This window comes from Drosophila subpulchrella, chromosome X (assembly GCF_014743375.2).
Source record: "Drosophila subpulchrella strain 33 F10 #4 breed RU33 chromosome X, RU_Dsub_v1.1 Primary Assembly, whole genome shotgun sequence".
NCBI classification, from domain to species: domain Eukaryota; kingdom Metazoa; phylum Arthropoda; class Insecta; order Diptera; family Drosophilidae; genus Drosophila; species Drosophila subpulchrella.
In genome coordinates this window covers 27,990,731-28,016,045 of record NC_050613.1, presented here as the reverse complement: position 1 = coordinate 28,016,045, position 25,315 = coordinate 27,990,731, and the positions used below count along the sequence as shown (strand labels likewise).

General features: G+C 46.0%; 5 protein-coding genes across 9 annotated transcripts; 3 read left to right on the top strand and 2 right to left on the bottom strand.

Annotated features, from left to right (window-relative positions):
* Window positions 1-377: 377 nt before the first annotated feature.
* Window positions 378-9,356, top strand: LOC119558295 (rapamycin-insensitive companion of mTOR). Its single transcript, XM_037871686.1, has 12 exons — window positions 378-633; window positions 2,090-2,300; window positions 2,365-2,910; window positions 3,339-3,492; window positions 3,556-4,422; window positions 4,480-4,656; window positions 4,723-4,931; window positions 4,993-5,784; window positions 5,863-5,987; window positions 6,057-6,996; window positions 7,053-7,782; window positions 7,853-9,356. The coding sequence occupies exons 1-12, from the start codon at window positions 570-572 to the stop codon at window positions 8,912-8,914; spliced, it is 5,877 nt and encodes a 1,958-aa protein (XP_037727614.1). The 5' UTR covers window positions 378-569; the 3' UTR covers window positions 8,915-9,356.
* A 274-nt stretch (window positions 9,357-9,630) lies between these two features.
* On the bottom strand, window positions 9,631-12,643 carry LOC119558297 (heparan sulfate glucosamine 3-O-sulfotransferase 6). Its single transcript, XM_037871689.1, has 4 exons — window positions 12,101-12,643; window positions 11,309-11,769; window positions 10,307-10,828; window positions 9,631-10,178 (listed from the first exon to the last, which is right to left on the bottom strand). The coding sequence occupies exons 1-3, from the start codon at window positions 12,245-12,247 to the stop codon at window positions 10,321-10,323; spliced, it is 1,116 nt and encodes a 371-aa protein (XP_037727617.1). The 5' UTR covers window positions 12,248-12,643; the 3' UTR covers window positions 9,631-10,178; window positions 10,307-10,320.
* Window positions 12,644-14,081: 1,438 nt separating this feature from the next.
* Window positions 14,082-15,867, top strand: LOC119558296. Its single transcript, XM_037871688.1, has 3 exons — window positions 14,082-14,259; window positions 14,325-14,582; window positions 14,642-15,867. The coding sequence occupies exons 1-3, from the start codon at window positions 14,199-14,201 to the stop codon at window positions 15,772-15,774; spliced, it is 1,452 nt and encodes a 483-aa protein (XP_037727616.1). The 5' UTR covers window positions 14,082-14,198; the 3' UTR covers window positions 15,775-15,867.
* A 43-nt stretch (window positions 15,868-15,910) lies between these two features.
* Window positions 15,911-17,641, bottom strand: LOC119558298 (protein-lysine N-methyltransferase EEF2KMT). The gene is made up of 3 exons (XM_037871690.1): window positions 17,471-17,641; window positions 16,622-17,408; window positions 15,911-16,547 (listed from the first exon to the last, which is right to left on the bottom strand). Exons 1-3 carry the CDS (start codon window positions 17,540-17,542, stop codon window positions 16,441-16,443), a joined length of 966 nt encoding a protein of 321 aa, XP_037727618.1. The 5' UTR covers window positions 17,543-17,641; the 3' UTR covers window positions 15,911-16,440.
* A 1,144-nt stretch (window positions 17,642-18,785) lies between these two features.
* Window positions 18,786-25,294, top strand: LOC119556824. 5 transcript variants are annotated; one of them, XM_037869279.1, is made up of 6 exons: window positions 18,786-19,034; window positions 19,115-19,202; window positions 21,974-22,145; window positions 22,345-22,615; window positions 22,948-24,198; window positions 25,021-25,294. In XM_037869279.1, exons 3-6 carry the CDS (start codon window positions 21,987-21,989, stop codon window positions 25,155-25,157), a joined length of 1,818 nt encoding a protein of 605 aa, XP_037725207.1. In that variant the 5' UTR covers window positions 18,786-19,034; window positions 19,115-19,202; window positions 21,974-21,986; the 3' UTR covers window positions 25,158-25,294. The 5 variants fall into 5 exon arrangements, with proteins under 5 accessions (XP_037725207.1, XP_037725206.1, XP_037725205.1 ...); XM_037869278.1 differs by having other exon boundaries at window positions 19,096-19,202; XM_037869277.1 differs by having other exon boundaries at window positions 18,786-19,202.
* Window positions 25,295-25,315: the final 21 nt, after the last annotated feature.

Below are 25,315 nucleotides of genomic sequence, written 5' to 3'. Positions count from 1 at the left end.
CTGACAGATCTTAGGTTTACCGCTACATTTAGCTATATTTTGAGTGTGCATTTCGAAAAATAAAAATGAATTCCTATGAATTTTACCAATTAATAGTCACCAAAGTCTTAACACCTTTTATATTCAATTAGTATTTATTTTGGAGAACGAAAATGGTCAAAACTTTGAGGATTTTACAAAACAGCTAATAAAAAAAATTTATTCATAAAATTGCAAATTATTATAGAATTGCCGTTGCGTTTTTTGTTATGCTAATTTAGACAGCAAAGTTAAAGAAAATATTTTTGAAAGATCAATGTTCAATACCCATAATGCGTTTGTTTTTCTGGCAAATACTCGCCAGCCATATCCAGTTGGTATTTTTCCGTGGCCCGGCGAACGGTAACACAGCGGCGAGCGAATAAAAAAAAATGTAAATTGTGCAGCAAGTGAAATTGAAAATTGAAAAGCAATATATTTAAGTACGATCCGTGTGTGCGGACAAACGGGGACATCAAAGCTAAATCGGCGAGCGGGCGACGCCGCCACGCCCCCAACCGCGCGCGTGCAAAAAGAGGCGAATCAACGCGATGGCCTCCCTACATTCCAGTTGGCGTTTTGGCAAGCGGAGCAAATTACAATTACGCATTAAAGGTAATGCAACGAATGTGTTAATTGACATCAACATGGCATCATCATCGTCACCGTTATTGGAAGCCAGTGGCTGGAGTCCTTCCAGATTTTCCACATCGCCTGAGCGGCAGCAGCTGTTGCTGTTGTGGATCTTGAACCGTTATTGTTAGCGCTTGACCCCCTCCCCCTCTCCCTCCCCCCTGCCCCTCTTCACTTATTCAATAATTGGTTGCATTGCATTTGTTGACATTGATGTCAAATGCAATGGCAACCACCACCACAACAACAACGGCGGGTAGTAGTAAAAGAAGAAGAAGAAAACACGCTGGCAGCACTGCGCATAACATAGCGGTAACGATGCATGGTAGTGATGTACCGATGTATCGACAGCATGGCATTCTGATCAGCATTTATCCTGATCCGAGATCCCGTTATTTATATAGCATCACTTGTTTTTCTTTTCTGCCTTATTTATTTATGTATTTCTTAGTTTTATTTTGGTTGCCTTTGTTGTTGTTGTCAGTTGACCAAATTCTTCTGCTACATGTTGGCCGACTATTTATAGACTTTAGTCGCCAGCGGCCCCAAAAAACGATGACGCAGCAACGAATAACAATAACAACACGCATAAACATAAAAAAAAATCATTAAAAACAACAATAACACAGTGAATGCTCGGTTTCTTCCATTCTTCATGTCCTTCACTCTTTCGTTCTTGTTCCTCTCTTCTCTGCTCTTTCTCTCCTTTCTCTTTTCAACCAAATCCATCATACAAGTACAGTTAGCTGCAACAACAACAACAACAACAACAGTGAGTCTGTTATGACGCCGTTGTCATTTCACGTGCACAGCCTGCAGCGACGTCGGCTGAGGCAGCGGCAGCGGCAGAGCTGATTAGCTTTCCTCGTTGATCAATTTCACTTTGATCGCTTTCTAATGCAACTAAAATGTCCATATCTTTATGCATGTGTGCATTCCATGTTCGAAGAAACCCGCGAAGAATACAAGATATGGTCTAGAAACGATCCTATCCAGTATTAATATGCAATCTGTTCCATTGGACCTACAAATTAACCCCGAAATTCAATTTTAAATTTTGGATCTTTATATCAAATCGTTTTCTCTTTATACCCTGTAATTTTGTCAATGTATGACGTGATCTTTTTAATAATTCCTGGTTTTATTTCTCATTATCATTTAAGACACAAGACAGCATCCATCTAGATATTAGGAATATATACATGTTCCCAGAGACAGTATATGTTTCGGAATCTTGTTTAAAGAATTTATATCTTAAATGCATAGTTTTATGTATATAATACCTATCTTATTATTAAAATTAATAATTTATATATAGATAACATTTCCTACTTTCAAGGATTTAAGAAGTAATACAATCTATAAGACCAAAATGATCTATGTGTCGATTAAAATGCACTTATATCTAATCATTCCCCATCATTTATTGCCTTTACAGTTTCGCAGGACCCGGAGGACTTTTTCCGCCTGGATCCCAAGCAGTCGGCCGCCGAAAATGCCTTTGAAATCTACTCGCTGCTCTGCTTGGAGGAGACGCGGGACACCAAGCGCCTGTTCCTGCTCAATGCGCTGGCCTCGCTCTGCTTGGGGGCCCGCAAGGGCTCCCACCACACCAACATACGCTTCAGCACCGAGGAGCTGCTCTACTGGTAAGGATACTGGCTGACACCCCACTGTTCCATGGCTAATGCTCTTCGTATTGCTTCCATCCAGCCTGAGTGCCTCACTGGTGCACAACTTCACCCAGGTGCGAGCGGCGGCGCTGAGGACGATCCGCTATGCCATCAGCACGCCCAAGGACATCAAGGCTTTCAATGCCCTGCAGCTGCAGCACCTGCTGTGCCGCTCCATCGACCTGATGCTAAAGAACGACGACGAGCGCGTCCAGGCCCTGAAACTAGTGCGTAAGATGCTGGCCATCGCGCCGGAGGACATCAGTCCGGCGGTGGTGCGCTGCCTCGTCTCGCTGGCCGACAGTGGGATCGAGGAGAACGACAACCTGCTGCGCGCCTGCCTGGCCACCCTGGCGGAGTTCGCCGTCCTCAATCCGGCCCTGCTCATCGTCTGCGGCGGCGTCACCTCCATCACCCGCAACGTGCTGGAGTGCCATAATCCCCGCATAGCCGAAAGCCTGTGCGGCGTCCTCCTGTACCTCCTCGAGTGGCCGCAGACGAGGAACATCTGTGGGGTGCGGCTGGATTGCCTGGCGGCTCCGTACTGTGACTTTACCTACAGGCTCGGCATCATGGATAAAAACAAGTGAGTGGTACATTGGAAGCCCCTGAATGTTGTAACTTCTGAAGCTACGTGTCCAAATTCTATCCCAATATGCAAACTGTATAAGGGGTTTTGTTCAGAAATGAATTCGACACTAGTACTATGTATATACAATACTTTTAAAATTCTGGTAAAAAGTCTTCAATAATAAACGTCTAATTTCCGCGATTTGCGACAAAAAGTGCTGACAGCTAAACAAACATTGAAAAAGAGTTTACTTTTGTCGAAATTGCGCAAGTGCTGAATCAAATTTATAAGCCAGACGTATGCGGATCAATTTCACTGATTGATTTGCCAAACAGTTTTTTGATTTAGCAAAAAAGTAAATACTTGACTAAGCTTGATGTTATAAAAAGTGTCATAATTATAATATAATACGTACTCACCACATGTTTTAAACTATCTTGCAGAGATGCACGTGAACTTCGCTATACGAGCTGTCGTCTGGCACTTTTGTCCGTGCTGCGCAGCTGGACGGGCACCCTCGAATTCTGTGATCCTAGTAAACCCTCAGGCCTGAAAGCAATAGTCGACGCTCTTTATTTAAACCAGATCGAAGTTCGAGTGAGTACTGTCTCTTCACTAACTTGTATTACCAATCCTAAACCAACAACTCCATTCGAACAGAAAGCAATACTGGATTTGCTGTACGAGCTGCTCTCGCTGCCGCAGCCCACCTGGACGGACGACTATGCGGTGGCGCTGCAGGCTGTGGATCCGTCGGACTTTCAGGCCTCCTGGCTGCTTAGCAATGGCTTCGTGTCCGCCGAGGGACGCTCCATTCTGCCCACGCTGGCGGCACGTGCTCCGAGCGTGGTGGAGCAGCACCTGTCGCTGATGCTCTACTGTTTCCTCGAGACGGGACTGCTCAATGCGCTCGTCGAGGTTGCGGTGGGCAGCGACCAGTTTGTCTCGGTGCAGGCCACGGTGCTGATTGGCAAGATCTTGCAGCTGATGCACACACACCTGCCGCCGGACATTTGTTGCACAAGTCCTGCGCTGCCCACTCTGGTGGGCCATGCTACACTTGGCAACCAGCAGGCCAATGCGGCAGTGGCCGCCCTACAAAACTACCAAAAGATGCTACGCCAGCGGCCGGCGTCGTGCAGCCTTTTCCTCGACAGCATTATCCAGGGCGGTGCCCTCATCCAGACGCGACTGTTTCGCCGGCACCTCAACGTCCAGGAGCAGGCGGTTGGTCCTGTGCTCCAGCTGCAGGATACGGCTGAAGCGGCCGCCTCGGCTGTGCCGCCCGCCGGCCCCTTTCGGGCCACCCTCGATCGCCACCGGCTGGACTCGGTCTCGTCCAGCGACGAGTCCAACTCACAGGCCCCGACCTCGTCGAGGTCCAGTTTTCGACTGAAGCGAAAGTTCCTCCCGCAAGCCTTCTTTGACAACTTCCGGGCCTTCAATCGGCTGCTTACCGACTCCCGGGTGCTTAGCCAAGCGGATGCGCATCTCTGGGACTGGGATGTGATCACCACAATACTTAAGGTGATCCTTCTGAGATCTCTAATTTAACTACATTTATAATATTGACCTATTTCCCAGTCGAATTTAATCCGCAAGCTGGACTACACTTTGGGCAAGTTCCTAAAGCGCCTCGTGGACTTTTACAAGCCGCGAAACAATCGGTTCTCGCATCAGGATTTGGTACCCGGCCAAAGCCTGCCCACCTATGTCAGTGCTGGACTGGATTTGATCGATGTCCTCTTGGGAAGCAGCGAGGTGGGTTGAGCTTACCTTTAGAATTTTTAAGAGGCTTTATGTAATAAGTTATTTATTGCTTCGCAGCTGGAATGCATGCGCTACATAACCGACTACTTTTCGGACATCAGCCAGCAACTGGCGGCCGTCACCACATCGAATCGTGCGCACGACTGTCTATTTAGTCCGCAGCACATGAACAACACGATGTGCCAGCAGTATTTCCTCTACATCGGACGCATGTGCCGAACTGTTAAGGGCATCGAGGTGCTCAATAACACCACCGTATTTGAATAGTAAGTATAGAGATATAGGGATATATAGGATCTCAGCTAATCCAGATATTCCTGCTTTCAGCTTGATCAACTTGGTGCGAGTGACGGACCACGTCTGCTATGTAAAGCTGATTGTCTCCGGCTTGAACTACAGCTACGAGAAGAAACCACGTCAGGTGCTGGAGAAGGCGCTTACGTTGGCGAAGACGAGGAGCGGACGCCTGTACGCCACGCAGTTCATGGCGGTGCTGCTGCGTGCCCGTTTGCCCCACTTTGAGGTGTGGGGCATTCCGCTGATCATCAACCAGACGCGCGATGCGGACCGCAGCGTGGTGCTGGCCGCCATGGATGTGCTGGAGGAGGCCTGCCACGACAAGTACTACCTGGAGGAGATTGTCAGCCGTTGGCCCAATCTTACGCAGCGCGGTGATGCAGGACGTCTGCTAATGGCCCGCTATTATTCCCTGCCCCGCGGACTGAACAGCACGATGGCCAGGATAGAGGAGGAGATCCGTTACTGGCGGAATGGTTACAACAAGCGGTACGTGCTACTGGTCGAGGCTGATACCCACTCCAGCCTGACCCTGCACATCCGCAACGAGGACGGGTACTACTCGCGGCGCAACTGCAACCAGCGGCCACAGACCGTTCCCCCGAACATTGCACCACATCTGTACGGGCAGATGGCGCAGACTGGCCAAGGAATGACGGCGCTGAGGAAGCACGGGGATCTGCCGCAGCTGCTGGAGCTGCTCACACGCGCCAAATGCACGGACGATGCCGAGTGTCTGGACCTGAAGGCGGCCATTTGGGCACTGGCCCACGCCTCGACCCATGCCAATGGAATTGAATACTTTGTGGAACTGAATGCCAGGTGAGGGGCTAATTTAATATCTCTCCTAGCTTTCAATTTCTGTATGCATTATAAATATATATTCTTGATTACTTCCAGACTTTATGAGAAGTTAATTATACTGGTGACCAAGTGCGAAGTATACTCGGTGAGAGCCACCTGTTTTAGTGCCTTAGGACTCATCGCCGGCACCCAAGCAGGGGCCAATATTCTTTTTAAATTGAGTTAGTACTCAACTAGCGTAAGGTTTAGGTGAAAACACGAATGCTGACTTATAAAATCCTTATATATAGATTGGCTGAGCGTGCGACATGACAAGAACACCATGTGGCCAGTGCATCAGCCGGAGGATTGGATGTCCAGCCAGTACACGCCAGTGCGACATTACTATGAGGACGCGCCGGCGGACAATGTGACCATGATGGAGGACTATATGGAAAGATTCTACGACACAGGATCCTGCTATTGGAACCTGGTCGCTGACCAGACTGATGCGAGCGGTGCCGGAGGAGTGAGCGTATCCGGGACCACCGGGGGTCTTCATCCCACAGTGCAGGACCCGAATACAACGACCACGACCACGGACAGCGTGCGCGCAACGGACGATGTGCATCCCAGACTGTTGTCCAGCGTTGTCGGGGGAGTGGCCGCCAAATCGAAGACCCTGCCGGAAGGCAGCAATCTGCGTCAGGGCAAGCACCAGCGCTCGCTCTCCGAATCGAAGACCACGGATGTGATCAGCTTGCTTGGCGGTGGAACCACCACCACGATGCCGGGAACGGGTCTCTATCCCACGCCCTATCAGCACCGAATACGGTACAACTCATGCACGGATTCCAATACTTCCGGCGTGAGCAGCTGCGAATCGGTGACCGGACGCACTGCAGCCGCCGCCGCCGCAGCTGCGGCCAACGAATTTCAGCAATTCCCGTTGAGTCCCATCCCAAGCATGTCCAATCTGCTGGAGAGCGACGAACTGATGCGACGCCACCAGCTGGCCACCAGTCTGCTGCCCTCCCTCAGCCCGATGGCAATGAAGGGCTATGCCCAGCTGCGCTCCCTGCGCGCCCACAGCCGACCAGTCTTCTCCGTGTCGTCGGCGGAGTTCTACGACTTTGCGGAGCTCATAGACACTCCCGAGGTGACGATGCGCAAGCCCGACTGGACCCATCCCCACCGGAGGCTCAAGGTGCGTAGCCTGGACCGCCAGCCCAAACTGAATGAAATGTATAGGTAAGTTGGTTAAGTTATTGGATAGATATGTATATTAATTTGTGATCCCTTTGCAGAGGCTTTACCCCGATCGAATTGAATGTGCTGCTGCCCACGCCAAATGCTCCCAAGTTCCTGCCCCAAAACGATCTGCAGGGGCCGTGCTACGCGGGCATCTGCCTGCCCAAGAACGTTTTGGACCTGTTCCCCACGCGGAACCTCAGCCGAACGTATGTGTCGCGGGACATCCAGGACCAGGATTTAGTCGGCATCAATCTGCTGGGCAGCATGGGCCGGCAGCAGTTCCTCAACGACTCGCTGACCAACGAAGGCGGCGACGAGTCCTCGGTAATATCATCGCTGTCGGACGTCTCGTCCGCAAGTCGTCGACAGCCGCGTCAGTGGCAGCAGGGCGCCAAGCATGCGAGGAGCCAGTGCCTCCACTGTGCCCGTTCGCCGAGACAGCAGCGCCACGACAATAGTGGTAGTCAGAGCAACGGTGGCGGCACATCGCTGGCCCCCTGTGAGCTGTACAGCAGTGCAGCGGCCGCTCTGGTGGCGGCCGGCATCCAGGCCGGACCAGTGATGGCCAAGAAAAGCGCCTCCTCCGCCCCAGGGGCTTCGGCGGCCCTTGGCGGCGACATCAGCTTCCATTCGCCGGAGAGCATGCTGAGCGAGGATAGCCTGCCGGACAGGCTAACGGCCTCCATCCTGTACAACGTGCAGCGCCTGGCCAATCCCGTCAGTGCCAAGCAGTCGAAAATGGCTTTGCTGGAGCTTAAGCAAAAGCACCCGCATGCCTTTCAGGTTAGACCTTGTTTGAAATCCAACCGAAATATCCAACTTATCATCTTATCATCCTTTTTATTCACTCAAGGACATTTGCCTGTACTCGGAGTCCTGCAAAACGCTGGGCAGGAGCAGCTATCGGATGATTGCCCGCCGCTTCCTGCAGGAGCTCTTCCTGGACCTCAATTTCGACTCTTTCTACGTGGAACCGCAGCTAATAATTGGAGCACGAAAGTTTCCCGCTGAGGAGAAGGCGGAAGCCACGCCCCCTCAGCCCATGCAGCCCATGCCGTTCAAGCAGACTATTCTTAAGCCCAAGCCGCCGGCCCAATTGGCCAGCGTGTACGAGACGAGTTGGGAGAACCTGCTAATGGACTGCTCGCCTAGGATTAACAAGGTATCGCCTGCCGCTCCACCGACCAGTGGCAATGCCAATGCTAATGCCCAATTGAAAGCAAAGGCACGAAATCAGCTGCACATCGACGACACGGAGAGTTCGCTGTCCAGTACGGACGGCGAAGATGAGCCCGGCGAGGATGTGTGCGACGGCAGTGGAGCGGGCACTCAGGCCAGCTCGGTGACCACCGCCCACACAGCCCTGCCCACCGGGAACAGCAATCGCAGTAGCATCTGCACAATTAGCCAGCAGCTACCGGGTGCCGCCGGAGTGGCTGTGGGCACATCGACCTCCGCCGGAGGGGCGAGTGCGTCGGATGAAGCTAGCACTAGCCTGAGAAATGAGAACCGGGAGTTCATACGCGGGCGTTTTTACACGCTGGAGCTCGACTTGAGCTGCACCAAGAACAAGTTTCCTATCAAGGATCGCAGCCAGGCAACACCGTTGCCACCGCCGCCGCCAGCAGCCAAAAGCCCGTCCACACTGTCTTGGCCCGTCCCCTGGCGTCAGGCGGGCGGAGGTGCGCAGTTGGTGTCGCCCAGCGACGGCAGCAAAATGTCCTCGGATGCTCTACTCTACTCCACGGTGACCAAGAGCCTGGCGGCATCCATGGCCAAGCCGGTGGGCAGTCTCTTTTGCGAGAAGCGTTTGCAGAGCTCCAAATCGGAAGCGGTTCTCGATGAGGTGGCGATCGCGAGGAGAGGAAGCTGGCGCCAAATCCTAGGCGCACTCGGCGAGGATCAACAGAAGTAGTGGTCGATGGTCGATGCAATATCGCACTGGCTACACTCGCATCTCATTTACCGCCCGCCCGCCTTCCTAAACCGAATCCGAAACCAATCGGATGTTTGTAATATATCAAATCAAAGAAAATGTAGCTACCTAGTTTTAGGCAAACCCTACTGTAGGACCTAAGTTATTTTCGCCTAGTTCGTTACGACTAATGTTATATTACCATAATTACTTTTACGATCATCACCTATGCATAGTTATTTTTAATGAAATTCATAACCCTAGGCAGGAAACCAACAAACCACAAAAAATCCCAAAAAATATAATATAATTTTCTAATATTATATCTACGAAAAGCAAATTGAATGGATACCTTAGAGCAACAAGAAACAACCACAAACCACCGCAATTTATTTAAACAATTGTACTTAAAAACTGAAAGAAACCTAGTGGCAGGCGAAAACAATAGGACCACAAAATCCTTAAACCAAGAAATCATTAAAGTTGAAAGCAAAGCAAAAAAAGCGAAAACCGTGATTTGTTCACTACCAATAAAAACCAAAATGAAATCAATAAACTGAAAAAAAATTGAACCTTAGGATCGATTTACTGAATGAAGAAGGGAGGAGAATGAAATCAATCTTGTCTTAACTTGGAAGAAAAGAAGATTCTACAGATGAGACCCCAACATTTTTATAAGGCGAAACCATGACTCATTTCAGCTTGACTAGATTTAGTTAAAGTCGATTTATTTAGGTTGTGCTTTAATTGAAATTAGCTAAGCAATTGTATTGGTTGAGTCATGCAATTGAAATTCTTGGAACTATTTATATTATATTGTATATATATATATATATATAGGAGACTGTAGGAATTTCGTAGTAAGCTCTATTTGTTCACTATTTGTATATAAATGCACATAATTATCTTAGGTATATGTGGTAGTAGATAGCATTGAGTGTGTACGGTGGGCAGGAAGTCCACTTTCGTCCTGGGACGAAAGGGACTCGCCACCCACTGTCTTGATTTTTAGGTATATAGTGGGGAAAAGTGAGTTGATTTTCATTTGAATTGGAGTGAGGAACCGTATTGTTTGAGTGAATTCGTTGAATCTGTCTCCTGATAAAGCTACAATTAATTGAGCACTAATTTTACATGTGTATATACTATATATAAGTACAATTATATGTATCAAAAATGCAAACAACAATATCAGTCCGTTGCCTGGCCAGCAACAACAATATCTCATAATTTCTTGATTTAACTCGACTTAATTTCACGTATGCTGAAAAATAAGTAGATAGGATAGGATTATTTAGGATAGTGATAGATTGTGCCTTTTAAAGGTATAGCTTTGATCGTATCCACTTTGCTAATAACTTTATAAAATATCTTAGCTTCCTAGCTACTCACCCAGCCTGGGGATCCTATGGCCAGGCGAAATTGATGCCCGTCAGCTGGTAGAACTTGTTGTTAAAGGGCCGGTAGAACTCCCGCAGCCGCTCGATGGCCCCCGGGTCAATGTGCGGATGGTTGCGACCCTTGGTCTTGCCCAGACAGTGCGGTGTGGAGCGGGCCTCCGACTTGAAGAGGCAGGGGAAGCCCTTGGTGGCATTGAAGTAGAAGTGCTTCTCGGTGACGACACGCTTCAGGCCGAGAAAGTCCTGGACGCGACCGATCTCGTAGGCGGGGTCCATGATCAGCCGCTCGCCGCTGATGAAGAGCAGCTGCGAGAGCGGAAAGTAGAGCAGCCAGCGCTCCAGGAAGCGGGCGTAGACGCCGATCTTCACCGGCCCCCAGTTGGTGTCCACCACCGAGTAGCTGCCATTGACGAAGGCCAGCTGCTCGAAGCGCTTCATGTCCGCCTTCTTGCTCGCCGCCTGCGTGTAGTCGGAGATGGCCCGCGTCACCGGGTCCCGCACCACAATCAGCAATCTATGGGGTAAGGAAATCAAGTTTAAATAATGCGGTCCCAAGGGAAAAATATAATAGGGGTGCCACATAAATGTCTAGGGTTTTGAAACCACCTTTAAAAGTAATTTCAGGTGTCTTAAAGTATGCAGTGAATGAAGAATATTCGTATTTCTGACTAAATTAAAAATATATTGTTGCATACTTTTAGACACTTTAAAAAACATTTAAAATTGATTTATAAGCCCTAGCGTTTTGTGTGGCACCCCTATATTTATGATTATAATATCTGGTAAAATATTAAAAGTTAGGGTTCCGCAGGAATCTGAATCTCTGGAGTTATGAACCTTTTAAAAACTGTCAAGAGGTATGCTATGTTATAAAAATATATCAGAATGTCCTAATAACAAATTCTAAAGCATACTTTTGCACTAATTTTTAGATTTCACTTCTATTGGAGATTTTAAAATCTAGAAAGGTTTCATTCCTATGAGGAATGCTCACTTTGTGGCCGGATTCATGTGGTAGACGCGCTGCGGCACCTCCTTGGTGACGAAGTAGCTGGGCGTCTTCTCCATGGTGATCTGGCCCTCGATGGTGTAGGGCATGTGGTGGCGGTACCAGCGTATACCGCGCTGGTAGTGCCTGTCGAAGAAGTGCACCTCGGAGCCGGCGGCCCTTACGTCCGGATGCAGGCGAATGAACTCAAGCAGTGCCCGCGTCCCACTCTTCTTCACGCCAATGATGAGCGTGTCGGGCAGGTGGCGCGATGGTCGGAGGCCCTGCTGCCGGAGCAGCTGATACTTGGGCGCCCCATCCAGGCTGCTGGTCACCGTCTGAACCGCAGGAGCACTGGTGGTGGAGGAACTGTTGCTAATGCTGCTGCTGCTGCTGTTGTTGTTTCCCGCGTCACTGCTTTGGTTGCGGGGCGAGGAGGTGAGGGCCAGTAGGTTGCGTAAGTTGCTCTGCGCGGGAGAGGTCAGAGGTCAATGCCACACATAGAAGGAAATGGCCAAGTAAATAAAGCCGAAGAGCACGACTTTGGGATACCCTTTTGCGGTATATTACTGGTTTTTTTTAGGCCAATTATTAATATGCCTGAGAGTAGGAAACATAAAATCTTGAATTACATTTATCACTGCCTACTTTGAGGCACATTTTAAAGTGATTTCAAACCGCTGGAGCTCCTCTATAAATTTTTATCCATATTTTATCTGTATGCATATGCACCAATAATTGAAATTATTTACCCTCGGTTAAACGGCCATAAAAAAACCACCCAGGATACATATTCACCTGCTGCAAACTGCGACTGATGCTGGCCAGCAGGCAGGCGTTGAAGCTGTAGGAGAAGTAGACCAGAGTCACACAGACCACCAGGGCGATGGCCAGGCTGCGGCTGCTCAGGCTGAGGCTGCTGCACCAGATGCTCATCACAATCATGTCGGGCTAGGCGTATTTAAGTGCTATATCTATATATCCTGTGGCTCCGGTCGCCGCTCCGTCGAATTCCATTGCCAGTCAGTTACCCCGGAGCACTGACTGCAGCATCCTGATTCGGATTCTGATTTGCAATCGCAGCAGCGGCTGGCGGCTACCGCCAACGCGAGTCGGGGGATGGGGGCTTCTCGGAAGTGGTGGTGGTGGTGGTGATAATGGGCCGGGCGCTACGAGTTCGGCCTGTCGTCGCAGCCGAGTTGCGGAAGTGAAAGCCAGGGATAAGGCCGGGCCAAGACATTGGGGTGCTCTGCCAGCGGATAAGCGCGACTTGGTCCGCCGGTTCGGGTGTTTTTCTGGGGGCTACGGGGGCTACATTACGGTTACGCCTGGGAAGCGCACAGGCGCATTAGCCAGCTTCCTCTCTCAGGACCCTTATGCAATTGAGCGCCTTATTCCCGCTCGCAAGTTGGCAACACTTCCTTCTGTGACGTCGCAAATTTCATTAAGCTATTGTTCTAGCAGAGGTCCTTATATATTTTCTTAAGTTTTTTGAAATAAGATTTAAAAAATGCCTAGAAAGGAGAATAATTTAGTAAATATATCTTTACTTTACAAAGACCTAAAGAATTCGCAGTTATTATTAGGCTTAGAATGATTAGAGAGAAGGAAATTCATTTATCTTTGGTATCAAAGATCTGAAGAATTCGCGTTTAGTTTTAAACAAAAAATCATTGAATTGCATTGATAATTTGATGATGATTTTTTAGTATTTTAAATTATTTAGCTTTTTTAATATCCACATTAAAATTATACTTGATCTTAAAGTTAAAGTAGTATACAATTTGTATCCACATTTTCTAGTTTTCATATTGAACTAAATAATTGAGAGAGCTGGCTGCAAAAGACATCTTAAAGTTAAATCATCCATGCACTCTCTTCACAGCCTTTTATTTTCTCATTACTTTTCGCCACTCTCTCCAATTTTTGCTCTCGGCTGCAGTCAATTGTCTGCTCAAAGGTAAACAAACTGACTAAGAACTTACCCCCACCCACTTTAATCACACCACCACCCCCTATCTGCACCACCACCAAACGCCCACCTATGGCTGATAACATACCTACTGGCATATAATATTAAATTGAAATCAATTTCCTAAGCTTTATCGCTGGACGTTCAATTGCCCGAACTCCTATCATCATTAGCCATTTCAGATTAGTTTTAAGCCCTAGGAAATGAACAGACCAATGTCCCTAAATATGCACAAGCATACGTTATGTATACATAGCTGAAAATATATTTATATATACTTATAAGTACATTTCCTTCGAATTGTATTAAATACTAGGGGCCCTTACTTAAGCCAACTCCCGAAAGACTTGTCAGGTGGCGGACATCTGTTTATCTGTCCAAGTGGCTTACTCCGCTGCGGCATTAGTCACTCACAAGCGGGTACACTGAGAAACTAATCAGGTAAATGGGTTTGCTTACTGGAAACTTCTTTAAAAAAAATATTGGGGATGTCCATATGTATACTACGATTCATAGGTTAGGAAATCTATGTCAGATAAGGTCTCTAAAAGTATGCAACAATATATTTTAAATTCAGAGGTGAAATGGTACCCCTATATTATATTTTACATTTTTATGTATTCAACTGTTATATGTAATATACAATTTTTTTTAGATCGTAGAATGTAGTAAAAATTGCAAGATATTTAATCCTGGACACTCACATTTTCCCTCCGTGTAACCATGGTCACACATACGTGTGCACCTGGTCGGGTTATCTTATCGCCTTATCTTGGCCGCCTTTGTCGCAGTCGACTTCTCCGCTGGACTTCAACTGTCCGCATTTGCGTCTGGGGCGGCTCATCGCGGGAATCTCCACTCCGGTTGCTCGCGAAAATGCTCTAAGCTCCTCCTTTGGTTAGTTAACTAATCCTCTCCTGAAACATGACGAACGTGTGGGCCAAAGTGGTGCTGAAGTTCTTTAAATATGCGCCCAGCTATGTGGGTGAGTCACCCTATCAAGGGAGATATCTATGGAAATCCCAAGGCTATATCTCTTTAATTTTTCAGTCTGCCTGAGCTTCCTGCCCTGTGGCATGATCTTTGGATACACCATCTGTGCCTTTGTCGCCGAACGAAATCTGAATGCCGGACTCGTATACTATGGACCCCTGATTTTGGGCGCCTGCTGGGCGGTGGTCACTGCCCTGGCCATGCTGGCGGTCAAGTTCGTGAAGAAGTGCATCATCTACTGGCAACCGTGGCTGCTCCTGGCCGCCGGAATCTTCAATCTCATAGCCAGCTGCTTTTACTTTGCCGATGGATTTGGTGAGTATATCTGGTATTTATGAATAGCAGTGCTTTTAATCTCTGGATGTCTTTTTCAGACCACGTCGGAGCCTACATCTCCTATGTGGCGCACAGCATGACCTTCGTGGCTGGCTATAGTTTCCTGCACACCATCAGCTCCAAGGGCAGTCGGGCCCTGTTTCTCTCGGGAAGCTGCAGCTGCTACCTTCTGGGCGTGGCCTCCGCCGTGAGCTTGATTGTATCCGCCTACAGCCGGAATGTAAAACAGTTGGCGGGTCAGAGCACGGTGGCGACCACGGAGCAACTGATTGAGGGAATCTACGTGAACTTTGCCGGAACTTATCTGAGTGTGGCGGCCGCCGTACTGGCCATCGTGGTGGGTCAGAAGGTGCTCCACTTCCTGGGCACCGTCGATCTGGTGAACAGCCTGGACAACGACCTGCGGATCGCAAACTCCAATGGCAGCATCTTCGAGAAGCGTTCGGAGGTGATCAAGCGGTTGCAGTTCTTCTATGTGACCAAGAACCAGCAGTGGAACATGATGCTGCTCCTGCTCTTCACGGAGGCTGTCCAGTTCGCTTTGTTCGTGTACTATGTCTACTGGTTCGCCCTCAATCCGGCCATCCGGCTGACGTCCGAGTTCTCCGGCATCGATGCCATGTTCTGGGTTATCTTCGCAGGCAGCCTGCTGGCCCTCGTCTGCCAGTGGTTCTTCTCGGTAAAGGTCACCTTTGTGGGCACCCAGGTGGCCCTTCTCTTCTTCACCCTGCTGGCCATGATCCTCTGCAGCGTCACGGAGTCCAGGTGGTCACTCTGGCTGCTCCTCGTGCTCTTTGGAATGGCCTACTCCAGCCAGCAGATCGCCTTGATGGAGGTCACCCATCTGCGGTTCACCGAATGCATCATCTGCGTCTCCTACATCCTGAAGTTGGTCTGCACCAGCATCGTTTACTTCTACTTCGTAGCGGATGCGAAGAACTCCTATTTCTATGCCACCGACTCGAGCACCCTGATGGCCCAGGGATTCGTCTTCCTGATCATCACCGCGCTGCTGGCCCTCGTAGTCGGCATGAAGGTCCCTCGGACGCATCGCGCCCAGCTGCTGGAGATCCAGTACGAGGTCTACGGCATTATCTTTATGAAGCACCAGATCGAGCAGCTCAACGTCCGCTGGCTGAACGACGGCACCATTCCCACCATCAACCAGTGAGAGATGTTGAGCTACCGATCTTAAAATACACATTCCTATCTATATCATAAATACTCAGTATTTTATTAATCCGAAATAAATAGACTTCTCAGTCTGAATTCAAAGATTGCGCTGGTTTCACAAGGGCTCTAGATTGTTGATTAAGAAGAAAGGTTTTTATTTAATATTGCAAATATTGAAATACCCATACATATCGATTTGTTGCCCCGAATTTACTTATTTTAATAGTGTAATTTTGCCATCAAATTCTACCAAAGTTTAAAAACTAAAATATACCACTAGTTATATATGGGTATCTTTCCATTGAGTTAAGAAACACCATACTAATTATTAAAGTAACACAAATATTATATGGAATATGGAATATGTATATCAAATACTCTGATAAAAAAAAATATTGGATCAGTGATCATTGATTTCGGTATAGAATACCACCATACTAAGTCAACTCTAATTTACCTTCATTGATAAGCTGGTGATATCTTTCCTCAAAGTTCGGAAACTGTATTTTAGATATTACTTTTTAACGGATAACATTTAGGAACCATCATAGCTCCCGTTGAATCCTGTTAATTACAATCCAAACAGCGGAACCATTAAGTTCTTAACTGAGATCCAGATAGTGAATGTTTGTTTTCGTGGTGTCGGTTTATTTTAGGACTAAAACTAGCGTCGTATGGAGATAATCTGAACGGCGGCGGTGTGATCGCGACAAAAGTGGCTGGCACAGGCCGAGACATTTGAACAGGGAGTCACCTTGTAGCCTTTAAGACCTGTAAAGGGAAACCAGCTCAAATAGACATACATAGACGGATGAGAATCTTCTCAAGGAGACATGACAACTCACCCAGCTGGGTCATAAACTTGTGCAGTGTGTCCATATTCCGAACGGTGCTGGCCACCAGGGTTTCCAGTCCGCTTCCTCGCCTCGTGTACATGTAATCCAGCGCACCCAGCAGGGCCCTGAACTGGGAGTCATCGTAGATCACATCGGCGGCAAGAAGAAGATCCGTTTCCGCATGGAAGTGCCAGGGGAACTCTTTGACCGCTTCCCAGTTCAGCTGCTCCGCCTGGGGCTTCTCCTCCGATGGCTTATCCACGAAGTTCAGGTCGATATTCTCGCGCATCAGCTGGACACACGGCTCACTGCCATCGGTGAGGAGGACCTGACCGGTCTTCAGCTCCAGAGCGGGGAGTTTGAGAAGGATTCCCACTAGCCCAGCGCCAGCTCCCAGCTCCACAATGTTCTTGCCGACGACCAGGTCACGGTGCTGCAGGAGGTAATCGGCCAGGGCCAGGGCCGCCTCCCAGGTGCACAATCCAGTAGTACCTTCGCTCACGAAGCTCTTGCACTCGCGGAGTGTTATGTGAACGCCCGGTTCGAGGAGATAGTGCTTGTAGCCGTAGGAGGGGGATGAAGCCCCAGTTGCACCGGGGTTATCCCCCATTGGGGCACACAAGCTGCTGTATATATCGTCGTGAACATCCTCCTGCTCCCGGAGCAAGTGCATCAGCTGCTTGAGGAAGGCCTCTAGGTAGCTGCGACGCACCGGATATCGCTTGTTCATTGGGTGGCCACAGGTGGCTGCTATAAGCTCCTGCTGATCCTCCCAGTTTAGTGGCAACTTGACCGTCTGCAAGGGAACAACCCGAAACTAAAAAGGTTGCAACAGGTGGGGCAGACTGGAGTACCCACCGACCAGGCCATCTTCTTCACCGGATAGCAGCAGAGGAACTGCTGCTGCAACTTGTCGTACTTCCCAGGCATTTTTCCCAGCTGCAAGTCCAAGTTTTCTCGGTTATTCGGATGAAATCCAGTGGACAACGAAACAACGAACGAATGTGGCAACGTGAAACGAAACCGGCGCTCGGATTAGTGTTACCGTTTTGTGAAATACCACTTGTCGGGGGTGGAAAGCCATCGAAACATATGGGGTATTCCACAGAATCGGTGAGTACCTAAATACTAAGCTAGTTGGTATTTTTGGTACTTTTTTATAATGTATAGATTGTTTTTATTCACCTGGAACTTTATATATTAGTAATTAAATATCTTTAATATATCATAGGTAGGTTTGGAGTAGTTTCTAGTTTGTAAGACAGTTATAGATAGTTTTACCTGGGTGGTTACAGCATTCTCTTCCTAGCTATTAATTTATACGACTTTATTCAACAAATAATATTAAAACTAAATTATACAACCTTGTTTTTTTTCAATTTTTCAAATATAAATTTGTTTTACCAGTTTTGTAATTTTAAAAATTATAAATTGCCTTCATATACAAATGAGTAAACTTTAGAAATTTTTTTTTAAATTTGATTAGTTACTTCAAAGTGCTTAAGGTGTGCATTCGCATGTATTGTACATTTCTGTGAGTAAAAATTACTAATCTTAACTATTTTAATAATTGAATCTTTTTAAAATGTATTCATCCCAACAAAATTTAAGAAAATAAAACCAAATAAAAGTGTTTCGGGTAACATTGAATCAGACTCATAACTGAATTTTAGAAAGTACAATTGTATCGGATTTTTTAATTTATACAGAGACTAATTAGTCTCTATACGTACTAAATAAAGGACTCATTTATGCAAGCCCCTCTCATATTTCATTCATAAATACCCTTTCAAATGGGTTCAATAAATCAAATGGAATGTATGTTGATAAGGATTATAATTGCTACCCACTATTGGGCTTCCGGGTTCTCCCCGCCAGTAATCAATCCCCAGCATATATACATAGGTAAACCACGCGTCAGTCTAAATTTCGGATGGAAGGTTTTATTTAGCGAGGGTATTTAGAGGGGATCCATCATTAGATCCATTTAGAGGGTGGACGAGACTATTGCCTCATCTTGAATCCCGAAGAGCGCTGTTAATTAACAGTGGTTCGCTATGCTATTACGTGGACCTACATATGTAGCTATAGCGCCCGATCGATTGGCGTTAGCGATCCGATCTTCCCATCGGTGCTTTTCAGCTCATAGCAATGCTGTTCTGTTCAGATTCGGTTTAGTTCATTTCCGCAGCTGGCGGCGATGGAAGTACCGCGATTACGACTGGCAATTGTGAAGTGAGATTTTGTTTTTGAATCGGTATCGGGATCATATCGCGTATACGCATATGTGTGACGTAGGATATAGAGCTCTATACGGCATTCGGTGATTCCAAGGAGTGGAGGGTATAAGCCTTAAGTTAGCCACCTTGAACTTGGGCCGCTGATCGCTCAATTAGATGCAGGCCATTCAGTTAGTCGGTCGGTGAGTGAGTGCATCGCGTAGTGTTTGAATATAAAAATAAATAAAAGCACCGAAATAAAAGCTAAAAACTACTGGCGCAGGAAGAGCAGTGCTGCCAATTGGCGGGCTTGCCAAGGAGATACTATACGGATCCCATTGGGAATACAGAATATAGAATACGGAATAGAGGTATGTAAATGTATGTAAGGGCGGTATCGGGATGGGAATCGGGACCGGGTTTTTGTGGGTGCGACACGTTCTCATCACACACCTCTCACGAGTTCATCCGACATCTTATGCCCAGCTATCAGCAAGATGTTCGGAACACCTGATTGATCCCCCCCCCCCCCATTCCTCGATTAATACTGCCTTCCATTTAACTCAAAAGCACTACAGCAGGAAATTGTCAAAACAGTTTGTAAATTAAGCAAAAAAACCGCAAACAGAAATGTTAATTTTATTCGAGTGGTATACAAGATGGTTCGTTTCCAAAAAATGCCTTCAAAACCTAATCGATTCGGGAATTCTACCCCTGCTAAAACAGCAAAATTCCTTTTAATATATTATTATACTTGCCAAAACAGTAAATACCAATAAAAATAATCACTGGCAGCGACCTGTTTTTATTAAATAAATATTTGAACAACAAATTGCACGCTCAGAAAAAATCATGTATTGAATAAATTATTAAAAATGAGCTCTTTCTCAGTTGAATCTATTTAGATTTTCCTTGAGTCGGACAATTACATTCTTAATTAAAGCAACTATCTTACTCCAAATTGAAGTTCCTAACTAAATATACATATATATATAAGATTCTTGTACAATATATAAATATAGGTACGTTAGTAAATTCTTGGGACAATAAATTATAGAACTTCGTGTTTACTTTTCTTTTCAATTCGAAATTTATGGATGAAGGGTCTAATTTTAAAGGTATCTAAGATTGTTGTACAAAGTCTCGATTTTTTTCCGAGTGTATGCCAAAACTAGTCGAAGGCGGGAAGGTGTCAATACCCTAATCATTGGCTATCTGGGCACTCAGCTGGTAACGAAAAAATGTGGCTTCCAGACCCTAGACATGTAACCATGTTCGTCCTCGCAATCTTATCACCTTATCGATGGATCCATAGGCACATAGGCTTTACTTATCTCGATCTGTATCTAGGGCTGTGCCAATTGTTTTTAATCAACTTGAGTGAATACAGTGCTAAGCTACTCCGAGTTTATTGGATCCGAAAGATCCAAGCATATGGTATGTTTAATAAAAGGGTTTCATATTGGATATTCCATAAGGGTAAACAAAAACAAAAAACAAAACTGTTCTAAAATAAATTGGTTTACAATGCTCGCTTATCGGTAATTTAGTTAAGACAAATTGTCAAATGAGTTACGAGCGACGTGAATAACGAGGCAACCACAAAATGAAATATTTAGCGGTAATACAAAAACGCAGCCTAAACAGCTGTGCAGTAATTACCGAAAGTTCAAAAAGTATGTACTTTCCAACTATCCGTTGGATTGTAAAAACGTGTCGGTTCACCTACTATGTATGCATTAAAACTATTACTATATAATGTAATATGGAGTATATACATAACTATTAAGGTTTCGTAAAGATTTTAGTTTGTTAAAATCTTTGTATACATGCCTATTGAATAAATAGAGAATTTCTGGTGAAGCATTTTTAAATACAAATCACCCTCAATTTGATTCTCCCTTCAATTGTCTGCAAGTCATTTGTTTTTAGCTTCTTGAGAGCCCTTCTAATCAACCGGTTGTTAGGAACCTATTTCCTATCAGTTGAAAATGTTATCTGACTTTTATGCACCTCAACTCTCATAAAAGATCTTAAGCTTAAACGACAAAAAATTAATTCATGTAATAAATAATAATTATAATACATTATGTTCGTTAGTTATCAATTCATCTACTATTCTGCTTTACTGTTAAGTACTTTCAGGTTGATTTATTTCATGGACAGCATTTACCTTATTTCCTTACCAATAACAATCAGTCTTCACTTTCCAGCTGAACTAAACTCCGTCTTTTCCATCCCATTTCACCCTCAATCATGAGGTTTGCACATATTTTGCACACCCCAACGCACCCAGAAACTGGAATTGGCTGGAATCTCCAGAGACAATGCTTGTCATTTATGACTTAACGTAGATCTGATCCGGAGCACTACGGAATATAGCAATGAACTACTGATAAGTGGTCACTTACGGATCAGACACACCTGACCTTGGGCCGGGATTGCTCCTCAGAATCGCAATACTCCATCAGCCCACATAAAAAAAGTTGAGTTAAGATCAAGATGATAATATTTCATTTTGTTTTAAAACTATCATATCATATTATAATAAAATGTCAGGTCATATGTAATCATATCAAATCATATTTATCTATTCCAAAATGATGTTGGCATGTGAACATTTATATTAGGGAACATAATCTTAATTTCAAATAAGTTATTTTTCTGTGCATAGAGGACAATAACATGATTCACAATTTGCGCGCTAACTTTGGTCTGGGTCTCTGGGTCGAATTTTGTCACATGACGGAGGCTGTTGATAAGGAAAGCTGCAGGTGAAGAGAGAGAAAGAGAAGACGCTTTCAAATCGGAGATTTTGGATCGTATATTATTTTTTTTGGTCCCCAACCGTGAACCTGGTTCTGGTCAGATGGCAACAATATTATACTACTATATCATAGCAATCTGCCTGCCGGAACGCATCTTCATAACCCGTAAGCGGTTAATTGTGACAAGTGATCGTTAACGTATTGCGCCAAGTAGTAATTGCCGTAAATCATTTACGAACTCGGACAGTTGCCTTCAATGGAATTTTCCCATCATATCACTTGCCCATTCAGGGTTACGGGCATAGGATTTAAAGGTTTTCAGATGACATTGTTTGAGAGCAAACATTTTCTAATAATGTTCTATTTTATTTCAGTGATCAGAACGTCATGGAGAAGAAGGTCTACCAGGACACAACCCGACCGCTTCCCAGGGTTTCTCGGGCTCGGTACTACAACAAGCACGATAAGAGCGATCTGGGCGAGGACTTTGTGGCCCCCGATGCGGGATGGGCGTGGCTCGTTTGCGTGGCCGCTGGGGTATCCAATGTAGGTAAAACCAAGCCAATTTATTACATTTATCTATATTTATATAAATATTTTAAAGTGATATATGGTATATATTATATGTAAGAGGAATAGGTGGTTTTCCATCTTGTTTCATACTTATATTATATATTATATATATACTAGAAGAATAGGTTTAAAATCTCCCATTTCGAACACCTCTAATGTATCTCCCTTACAGCTGTCCATTTACCCCTGCCTGCAACAGTTTGGCTTTCTGTTCAGGGAGCGCCTTTCCGATCTGGGGATGTCCAGTTCCCAGATCACGGCCATTATAAACACAAATCCAGCCGTATCGGCCTGTACGGGCCTGCTCAATGGACCGATGTTCCGGAGGTTTACCTTTCGGCAGGTGGCCATGGCCGGCGCGCTCCTCATCTCCGGCGGCATCGTACTGACCGCCTTCTGTGAGACCTTTCTGGGCTATATGGTGGCCTACGCCCTGCTCTTCGGTGAGTACTCCAAGAAACCTAGGGCTTCGAGATATATTAAGGTTTAATTTGTGGAAAACTAGATATGTAAACTCTTATATACCTACAGAAACAAAATATACCTTAAATATACCTATAGAATCAAATACTACACTACCTGATCCCATTAATCCAAGACGAAATTTACCCAATTTTAAAAATATATCTTGAAATATATATAGAGTAAAGTTAAATGAGTTTTTTATTAAACAAATTAAAAATACATTTAATAGGTAGATAGGACATGGAAAAATTATATTTTTTACCATTTGTGTATCATGTTCTATAGTACATATTTCTTTTTGGATCCCCAGGCTTCGGCATGGGCATCAGTGTATCCGCTTCCTCGCTGGCGATCAACACGTACTTCCAGCAGAAGCGTCGTCGGGCGGCGGGATTCTCGTGGACGATCACGGGCCTGGGTCCGATCTTCCTGCCCCACCTGGTCACCTTCATGCTGACCATCTACGGGGTGCAGGGCACCACCCTGCTCTTCGCCGCCATCTCGCTGCACGCGTTCGTCTGTGCGCTGATCTACCAGCCGGTTCGTTACCATGTGAAGCCGCCGGAGGATCAGCCGGCGGATCCGGAGCAGCAGGCGGAGCAGGCCAACCATTTGTGTGCCCACTGCGCCTGGCAGCAGAAACGCGAGCCGGGCGGCATCTTCTCCAGCCAGTATCTGTGCCAGGACGACGATGCCCAGCGACCGGGCTACGAGATCTGCGAGCCGGGCACTCCGATGCTCTCGCGGGCCAACGATGGTTGGTATGGATCGCGGCTCTCGTTGACCTCGGGTCGCCTGCGATTCCGTACCATTTCCAGCTCCAAGGATCTGGAGCAGACGCAGCGGCTCCACTGTCCCATAAGCGAGGAGCAGAGCGGCCACCAGACCGATGAGTTCCTGCGACCCAATAACTTTCGACGCGAGCGGACGGAGACAAATCTGGAGGCCAAGTTGTGTTGTCGCTGCGTGGAGCGGCGAGAGGAGCATAATAATAACTATAACAACAAGAGGGAAAGGGAGCCGGAGGAGGTTGAGGTAGAGGATGCTCCCCTCCACGATCCCCAGATGAGTTTCCTGGCCAAGGTGGTGACCTTCTTCGATCTCGACCTGCTGCGCGACTTCACCTTCGTCAATCTGGTGGCCGGACTGACGATAATCAACTTCGGGGAGCTCAACTTCTCCATCCTGACGCCCTTCATCCTGGCCGACTTCGGTTTCGACACGCCGCAGATCACGTTGGCCATGTCGCTGCTGGCGGGCCTGGACATCACCATGCGGTTCCTGGTGCCCTTCCTCACAGAGAAGATCCCGTGGGACAACCGGGTCTTCTTCCTCATCGGCGTGGTGGGCATCGCCCTCGGCCGCACGGTGGTGGCCTGCACCCGATCCTACAGCATCATCCTCTGCAGCTTCGTGTGGATCGGCCTCTGCAAGGGGGTGCGCACCATCTTCTGGCCCCTGATCATACCCGGCTATGTGCCCCTCAACCGCCTGCCAGGAGCCTCGGGACTGCAGCTCCTGATCTCCGGGCTCTTCACCCTGATCGGCGGCCCATTTGTGGGTGAGTGTTTTAGATATCATACTCCAAAATGTTAGGAATCGAAATATAAACCTCTATAAAGTAACAAAATATGCTTATATCTGTAAATATCTGTCTTGTATCCGTTATTATCTTTAAAAAACTTCAATAATATCTGTAAATACCTTTTTGATATCTGTCAATATATTTTTGATATCTGTAAATAGCTTTTGGATATCTGTAAATCTGTTTTAGATATCATATTCGAAAATGTTAGGAATCGAAATATAAACATCCATAAAGTAACATCATATTCTTATATCTGTAAATATCTGTCTTGTATCCGTTATTATCTTTAAAAAACTTCAATGATATCTGTAAATACCTTTTTGATATCTGTTAATATATTTTTGATATCTGTAAAAAGCTTTTAGATATCTGTAAATCTGTTTTAGATATCATACTCGAAAATGTTAGGAATCGAAATATTATATCTTTAAATATCTGTTTTGTATCCGTTGTTATCTGCTATATATCTGTAAAAAACTTCAATGATATCTGTAAATACCTTTTTGATATCTGTTAAAATATTTTTGATATCTGTAAATAGCTTTTGAATATCTGTAAATCCTGTTTAATATCTGTAAATATTTTTATTTTAGTCATGATCTATTTGATAGCTATAAATATTTTCTTTGATCTATTATCTATATGATCTATATCTTTCTATCTATGATCTAGTACTATCTTATTTATTATTGTAACTAATTTTTAAATCTGTGAAAATCTTTTTGATATATGTTACATTTAAGTACTTGTTTGACGTCTGCAACTATCTCTTTAATATCTGTTCCTTATACCCAGGTTTGGTGCGAGATCGCTACAACTATTCGGTTACCCTGCACTGTCTCAATATGATGTCCTTCGTGGCGGCGGCCTCTTGGACTGTGGAGGCCTTAGTTCGGCGGCATCGTCGCAAGCAGCGCCTGGTGGACAGCTGAGGAGGCTATCATAAGGCGTTATCCAACTCAAAGACATTGTAGCATAGGAGCCACTTTTTTTTTTGCTAGCCCTAAGGAAATGTTTTGTATAATAAATGTGCCTTAACATTATATTCCCAGAAGTGTGCCAAGCGGAATAACACAAATGTCTGTTTGGT